Raw genomic sequence first — 8,601 nt, 5'->3', positions numbered from 1 at the left:
CTTTTCTATACATAACATTATTCTTTTAAGTGTAATATATGTGCATTGTTTTAAAAAGTTGTATTCGGGGCACCTGGGTGGCTCAGTCAGTTAAGTATTCAACTCTTGATCTCAGCTCAGGTCTTGATCTCAGGGTCATGAGTTCAAGACCTGCACTGGGCTCCACGCTGAGTGTGGCACCTGCTTAAAAAAAAAAAAAAAAAGTTGTATTCAAGTTTTTTTTTGTTGTTTTGTTTTTTAAGATTTTATTTATTTATTTGAGAGAGAGAATGAGAGACAGAGAGCACGAGAGGGAAGAGGGTCAGAGGGAGAAGCAGACCCCCCGCTGAGCAGGGAGCCCGATGTGGGACTCGATCCCGGGACTCCAGGATCATGACCTGAGCCGAAGGCAGTCGCTTAACCAACTGAGCCACCCAGGCGCCCTATTCAAGTTTATAAAGCAAAAACTCCCAGGGGCACCTGACGGGCTCAATTGGTAGAATATGTGACTCTTGATCTCGGGGTCAATGCCCCACAATTGGCGTAGACTACTTTAAAAACAAAACAAACAAACCTCCCAGTCCCCAAACCCCAAATTAATTGTTAAAGATTTGGTATGAATAGTAACTCTTCCAAGCATACACTGGACTCACACATGTACATATTCATATGGATACTTTATAAACAAAGGTATACAATGAAATAGTACTTTATGTCCTACAACGGGCACTGTTTTGTTTAATTATATGATAAATCTTTATTCTGTCCAATTATTTTATCAGTGTAACGATGTTCTATATTTCCAATACAGCCATAAGGCTGTGCTGTACAAGAATTTATTTAACCTGTACCCTACTTAGGCATGTTTAGAGAGACTGCAGTTAATAGGAAAAATTAAGGCGTGCCTGGGTGGCTCAGTCCATTAAGCGTCCAACTCTTAATTTGGGCTCAGGTCATGATCTCAGGGTCGTGAGATTGAGCCCTGCATTGGGCTCTGCACTGGGAGTAGAGCCTGGGTGTCTCCCTCCATCTGCTCCTCTTCCCACACTCTCTCTCTCAGATAAATAAACAAAATCTTAAAAAAAAAAAAAAAACAGGAAAAATTAAGTACAACCCAAACTTTTAGCTTGTTTTCTTTCTGTCCTATTATGAAGTGCTACTGAGCATATTTGTTAACAATTCTAATTCTATGCCTAGAGTTAAAGGGAGGAAATGTAGATCTTGCCAAATCCTAGACAAGGGAATTTTTGATTTATCTAGGGTCCTTTTGCAAAGTTCCTCCCTGTTAACCATTTACTCTACTACATAAAACTATGAAAATTTAGAGGGCTGCCTGGTTGGCTCAGCTGGTAGAGCATGTGACTCTTGATCTCAGGGTCTTGAGTTCATGCCCCATGTTGGGCATAGTGTTTACTTAAAAAAAAAACAAAACACAAAGCCTTAAAAAAAAAAACAAAACCATAAGGATTTAGAGCAAATCTGGCCTCACAAATAAAAATCAGATCACCTACACAGAAAGACATTACATTTACATTACATTGTAAAGTGGGGACTTTTCCTCTGAAGGTACTGAACAGCTTTCAAATACGAGTGAAGTTCTCTTCAGAGAGAGTACATCTGCTGAACATCTGCCCCCAAAGTGCAGTCAGGGAGTCTAACAGACATCCACAGAAGCAGGCTTAGATGTCTGGAGGCTGTGGGGCTGGTGGAAACCATTCTGGAAGTAAATTAAACCTAGAGTTTGCAAAAGTATTTTACCTGGAAGAAGCTCTGGGAGAAAAAGAAAACATCCCAGGTAAATGTGTGTCTATGTTCCTGAGCCCACACGGCAGCATCTCTTCTACCCAGGACACAATCTTACCATACTGGCTGGGTAGAAACTGCTAACAGGACAATCCTTGCACTGGGCTCTGACACCCACTAGGGTAACACACCTGGCAAAACCCAAAGGGATACATGGCTGCTGGAGGCCTCAGGTCAGCAAGGTCTCACTGGGTGCTGAAGGCAAAGCAAAAGGCCAATGTTGGGGAGTATATGGGGGAGAGTCTCACCTGCATGATGCTATTGAGGCGAGGCTGGAGGCTGCTTAGGTACTCCTTCTTCACCTCAATCTCCTTAAGGATCTTCTCCTTGTTGGACAGGCACTCCCGGTACTTCTCTGCCAGCCTATTGGGAAAGGACAGGCCACTGTCACTCGAAGCTCCTCAGAGATCTCCCAACACACCTACTGTCACAATCCACCTAATGACAGCAGTCATGATTAACTAATGTTTACCTAGTACTTACTATGTGTCAAGCACTCGGAGAACTCTTTATAAGCATTATTGCATTTAATGCTTATAAAAATCCTGGAAGATAGGGACTCTTCTTTTCCCCAAAGGAAGAAACGAAGGCTTAGGGAGGTAGGTAACTTGCCCAAGGTCATCCAGCTAAAAGCAAGTACAGAGCTGGGCTTTGAATCCATGCCTGTCCGGCTCCAGAGGCTCTGCTCATTAACCACTAGGGAATATCTGTGTCATTTCCTGTTCCTTTTCTTACCTCTAAGGTCTAGAGCCAAAACTTTCACAAACATGTGAACCTAGCAACTACAGTACCCAAATGAGGCCCACAGACTGGCCTGAGTGGGACAGGTGGTGATGGATTCTGGACCACAGGAATACAACACTCATGGCTTAGCCTGTGCCAAGGCAAGCCATGTACTGGACAGGGGAGTGATGGGCCAGCCCCATCTGCTAACAACCTGACACCAATTCCATAAGCACCACACTTAGTGCTTATTAAATTCGTAACATGGACCGAAGGCATAGAATACATTCTATAACAGGAAAAAAAAAAAGGAATAAAAACACCTGCTTCTCCAGTGGAAAACAGAGCAAATGTGTCAACCAAAAGCCCTAGAATTAGTACGAAAACGTACCAATATGGGGAAGAAAGTCACTATAACGAAAGGGATGCAGCCATGAAAGATCCAGTATGAAAAATACACTACCCCCTTAAAAAGATCTAGATTAAATTACACAGTATAGATGTTCTACTTACAATTAATAAATAAAAGATCTTTATTAGTATGGAAAATTTTTATATGTAAAGGTGCTCCTTGAAGCATAAAATATGATAGCAAAAAAGTGATAACTAAAAGTCCAATCCAGCAGAGGAAAGATTATGTGAATTGTAATTTGTCTATACACAGGAATGCCATGCAGAACCTTCTAAAATAATGTCTGCAAACCTTTAAAGTACCACAGGGACAGTCTTAGAGGCAGAGGAAAAAGTAAAAGAAAAAAATTAAATTTACAATACAAAAGGTATTTAGGACTCAGGTGTTAAAATTTTAAAGAAAAAGTTACTCCAATTTTCTTTTAACAGCCATAAGCAATTCCAGCCCCACCCATAATGCTGTTGGTCAAGTTTGAATTATCAGGTGTGAATTAATCACAAAATGGGATTTGGTCTTAAACCATTCTACTGGTTCCAGAACTTTGCTGTATGATTGTGGGTCGTGCACGACAAAGCACTGTCCTCATGGTTAAAGGTCTGTGTCTGCACAGGCTAACAAGGTCAGGAAAGATACACAACCTTTTCCGCTGTTCCAGCTCCCAGTCCAGACGTGCAAGGGTTTGCTGGTGAGGGTCTCCCATGGTGACTTCAGCTTTGCTAATATCTGGAGGAGCCTCCTTATAAAATTCCTCTAAACTGACCAGATCAATTTCTTCATGCTTTGACCTACAGGGAAAAACTAGATGTCAAGTTGCTGTTCTCAGGATCCCAAACCGTGGATTAAGTGGGCCCACAGTTCCCTCCATGTATGCTTACTTAGCCCTGCTCTACAACTACCCAGGAACCTGGAATCCAGTCTTCTCAGCAAATGCTCATTAGTAAATGTTTCATTTTGAAGAGAGGTAGTTGGTGACATACCATAGGATCCTTATCGATGGTATCCAACCTTTTTATCCATGAATTAGCTGAAGACCTGGAAGGGATGCTTTTCAAATTTACAGATGTCTCAAATTTACAGATTTTTCCAAGCTTAGCAAAAGAGGTAACTGAAAAAGTCAATAAAAACACTACAGTCTAGACCTAGGCTGCCAGGTTGAAACCAAGAATTGGAAACAGGAAAAAAAAGTAACGGTCTGCACGGAACTTCAAAATATTAACTGCATGAGCATGGGATGGGGAAAAGCCAGCATAATGATCTAGAGGCTTCATCTGTTGAATACATAGTGACTCCCAAGAAAAGAAACCCGATTCTTTTTCCTGTGTTAACATAGTAGTGCACAAGTTGTGGACAAATGATGGTAGTAACAGCAGCTACCAGGTATTAAGTGCCTACTGTATGCCAGCCTCACCTCACTTATTTCTCACGATAACTCACCAAATGGGGATTTCTATCTCCATATCTCAAATGAGATGGAGACTTCCACAGTTGAGGAACTTGCCCAAAGTCACACAGCTAGTGAGTGGCAGAGCTGGGATTTGAATCCAGGCTGTCTGACCAGGGCCAAGGGTGGTCACCCGCCTCTCCATAGGCCAGGGTTCTATTGTATTCTGCATTTGTCAGCTTTCATCTGAGTGATGGCTATAGCTTGGGGCATCACTTCTTTTGTTTTTAATACCTTTTTATTTTTAAGTAGTTTAAGATACACAGGAACTTTCAGAAATAGTACTTAGAGTTTATTTCCTCTGTGTATCCTTCCCCTCGGTTCCTCCAGTGATAGTATCTACACATAGTACATTGTCAAAACCAGGAAACTGACAATGACACAATACTATTAACTCAGGTACAAACCTGATACAGATCTCACCTCTATTAGTATTTAACTATTATGACATGATGAATTTGTAAAGCAAATAAAGATACCTCTCAAAAATCAGCATAGTTATCAAAAATACACCAGACTCAATGACTGATATGCCCCTCTCATCCCAAGTTTATTACAAATAAAACCTGCCTCGGGGGCCTGGGTGGCTCAAACAGCAAAGCGTCTGCCTTCAGCTCGGGTCACGATCTCAAGGTCCTGGAATCAAGTTCTGCATCGGGCTCCTTGATCAGCAGGGAGTCTGCTTCTCCCTCTTCCTCTGCTCCTCCCCCCACCCCCCCACTCGTGCGTGTTCTCTCTTTTTTTAAGATTTTATCTATTTATTTGACAGAGAGAGAGTGCACGAGTAGGCAGAGCAGCAGGCAGAGGGAAAGGGAGAAAGCAGGCTCTCCGCTGAGCAGGGAGACCGACTCGGGGCTCGATCCCAGGACCCTGGGACCATGACCTGAGCCGAAGGCAGCTGCTTAACCGACTAAGCCACCCAGGCGTCCCTCTCTCTCAATCTCTCTCAAAAACAAAACAAAACAAAAAACAAAACCAAAAACCAAACAACAACAACAAAACACCTGCCTCTTCTCAGTCTGCACAAGTAAGTCTTACCAAGCAAGAATACATTCCCTTCTCTTCCTCTGTCTACTTCTTTCTTCCTTCTCATCTCTCAGCTTGGATTTGCTAAGAGGCATTACATTTTAAGATGGACACTGAAAAACTACAGTTTGTTCACCGAAAGGCAGCTAAGTGGCAAGAAGTTCAGCTTCCAAAGAATAAAATCCAGTTGCAAAAATGAATGGCTGCAACTTTAGAGAGGAAAAACTGGGCCAAAAGGTTAAGATTTGACTGGAAGGGAATTGCTCCCATGCAAGGTGCCCAGGAATCAAACTGGTAATGTAAAGGCCCTTGCTAGAGAAAAACTGCTTTTGACCAGGTGCAGAGCTCAAAATTTAAAGAAGTCAGACAGGCTTCTGAGGTTCTTTGTGTAGCCTGAAAACACTGCTTCCAATTCTCCCACTCAAAGTGATCTATTCACCTTCATCCCAGATCCTGCAGTCTCCAAGCCCATCTGATTTTTTTTTTTTTTTTTTAGGAGCCTAACTCACACTGAACTATGTAGGAAAAAGCAGTCAGCAACACACTATTTTGCCAAAGGCTGTTCTCCAAAACTCACTTAAACTCCAGACATTTGGTGATCTCTTTCTGCAGGTGCATCACCTCATACAACAGGTTCTGCAGCTGCAGGTGATAGGCGTCTACTTTCTGCTTGGCCTGAAAGGAGGACAAGGTCAGAGGTGAGTGGGGCAAGTCAGGTCAGACAGAGCAGAAGCAAATGCAGGGAAGAGGTAAAGGGGATTAAGAAGGGAATGTGGGGAAGAGTTGGAGAAGGAGGATTAAACTTCTCAATTTCTACCTCATGGGTCTGATCTCTTCCTTTCTTCAACCTGATGTGGGCTAATCGATTAAGCTTCTTTAGAGTCATGAAATGCACACAGCTCTGGATCCTCCGATCTTCTATCTCAACTGCCTGCAGGCAAAGAAAACCGGTAAAGATCTTGTCAACAGGTGCTGGCTCAGCTTCCTTCAGCCCCTCACTGCTGACCCATCCCCAACCACAACCAAAAACAAATACTGTCAGTGGGAAATGGAAGAATGACTGTATAAGGAAAATGCTTACAGTTCCCAGGCAAAAAAAAAAAAAAATTTCTACTTGGATTGAAGTAACAGGGATTGAAGATGGAGCAAGTGCAGGCAATGCACAATTAATATCTGTCCCTACGTACTGTATACAGAGATCCTAACGATAGCAACACCCTGCCATACAATTAGATCTCTGTGAATAACATTACAGAATGACTTAAATGAAAATGGCAGAATTACAGCTGTAAAGCTTGGCTACAGTAAAATACAATGTAATAATCATAACAATATTGGACAGTATAAGCACAAATAAGTGAGATTCTTGGAAATATATAGGTTTGTTTTTAGTCACTGTTTAGTTCCTTTGTCCCAAAGTCTGGTTCATTCATTTAAAGTTAATAAGTTCATTTCTGGTCTCTATGACATACTTGTACATGTTCATCCTTAAAACAACAAAGGAATTTACACGTATCATCATTTCTCAAAACCTAGCAAAATGCCTAGCATGTAATATCAGTTAGATGAATTATCAAATTACAGTTATGAGAAAAATTGTCCTGTACTTTTGTTACTGTAATTGGTGGTTGCGTGGTGATGACATGTTCCCATAGGTTAATGGGCACATCTCTGGAGCTCCCAGACTCCAACCACCTGATCATGGCTAGGACAGAAGACCAAGATGAGGAAGGGCTCTGATGGGTGCAAAACAAGTCCATCCATGCAAACCCACCAGGTTCGTGTCTGCCCAATCCCAGTCCCACTCCTTACCACATCCTTGCCTCCTCTGCTCTTCAAGTCCTGGATCTCAGCCATGAGCCTCTGTAACTCCTGGCATGTGTACTTGTACAGTTCATAGTCTCTGCCAGGGTCCCGCAGGTCCACTTCAGCCTCCTCACTGTAGTATTTACCTTCCTGTGGAGGCAAGGATACAGGCTTTGGGTGGGGAATAAGAGTCTCCCTGTTGGGACCAGGGACACTGGGCTGAAATCAGTAACAATGACACCCCAAATCAGGTCTCTAAAAAATCTGGTCCTCAAATCAAATGTTTTTCTTCTTTTCAAATGGAAAAGAATTCATTCCTCTTTTCTTCTTTCTAATTATAAAGTAATGAATGCTTGGTGTCAGAGACTCAGAACATAGAAGTATCAAAAATGAAAAGTTGCCTGTAATCTCACCTCCCATCCTGAAATAACTATTTTTAATACTGTGGATAAACACAAATTTTATTTTTAAACAAAATGGGATCATACTGTCCATGCTAATTTTTGCAATTTCTCATCCCAATAAATTTAAAAACCCATCACAATGGCTACATGATAATCCACTACATCAATGAACCAGGATTCATTTAACTAAATTCCTACTGATGAGTGTTTAGATGGTCAAATCAAGCTTTAGCAGAGGCTAAAATATCATAATTGGTCACTTAGCCTTTGGAGTGAACAGAACACATTTCTTGAAGAGAGAGTCCACTATAGTTAATAATACTGCATTGCATATTTAAAAGTCGCTAAGATAGTAGGTCTTAAAAGTTATCATAACAGGGGTGCCTGAGTGGCTCAGTGAGTTAAGTGTCCAACTCCTGATTTCAGCTCAGGTCTTAATCTCAGGGTTGTGAGTTCAAGCCCCATGTCAGGCTCCATACTAGGCGTGGAGCCTACTTAATTAAAAAAAAAAAAGTTCTTATCAGAGGAAATAAAAATTTTAACTACACATGGGGATGGATGTTAACTAGATTTCTGTGGTGATCATTTCACAATATATACAGATACCAAATGTTGTGCACCTTAAATTAATATAACGTTATATGTCAATTACATCCCAATAAAAAAAGAACCAGTGCCTGCAATGTGTAAGGTTTTTTGTTAATCTAGATTTCCTAAATCTGAGGAAAACATCATTTTCTACTTAAATTTAAGCTCTTATGTTTCTCTATTCTAGCTTTTTTTTTTTCCTTTTTAAAGATTTTATTTATTTATTTGACAGAGAGAGGTGGCAAGAGCAGAACACAAGCAGGGGGAGTGGGAGAGGGAGAAGGAGGCCTCCCACAGAGCAGGGAGCCCAATGCGGGGCTCGATCCCAGGACCCTGGGATCATGACCTGAGCCAAAGGCAGACGCTTAACAACTAAGCCACCCAGGCGCCCCTCTATTCTAGCTTTAAAAAAAAAAAAA

The 8,601-nt window shown here is 41.6% G+C and overlaps 1 protein-coding gene across 6 annotated transcripts in view; it reads right to left on the bottom strand.

Annotated features, from left to right (window-relative positions):
* The window catches only part of THOC5 (THO complex subunit 5), a 35,778-nt gene that overhangs the window by 23,032 nt on the left and 4,145 nt on the right, over positions 1-8,601 (bottom strand). For all 6 annotated transcript variants that reach the window (XM_081801864.1, XM_081801863.1, XM_081801862.1 and 3 more), the window contains 5 exons: positions 7,197-7,340; positions 6,202-6,315; positions 5,962-6,059; positions 3,556-3,702; positions 2,031-2,145 (listed from right to left, as the gene is read on the bottom strand). In XM_081801864.1, coding sequence (XP_081657990.1) covers positions 2,031-2,145; positions 3,556-3,702; positions 5,962-6,059; positions 6,202-6,315; positions 7,197-7,340 — 618 coding nt within the window. The remainder of the gene's footprint in view (positions 1-2,030; positions 2,146-3,555; positions 3,703-5,961; positions 6,060-6,201; positions 6,316-7,196; positions 7,341-8,601) is intronic.

The sequence above is a fragment of the Leptonychotes weddellii genome, chromosome 13 (genome assembly GCF_054177405.1).
Source record: "Leptonychotes weddellii isolate Sample4059 chromosome 13, ASM5417740v2, whole genome shotgun sequence".
Classification (NCBI taxonomy): domain Eukaryota; kingdom Metazoa; phylum Chordata; class Mammalia; order Carnivora; family Phocidae; genus Leptonychotes; species Leptonychotes weddellii.
The sequence above is the reverse complement of the archived record's forward strand: the minus strand, read 5'-3'. Positions and strand labels throughout refer to the sequence as shown.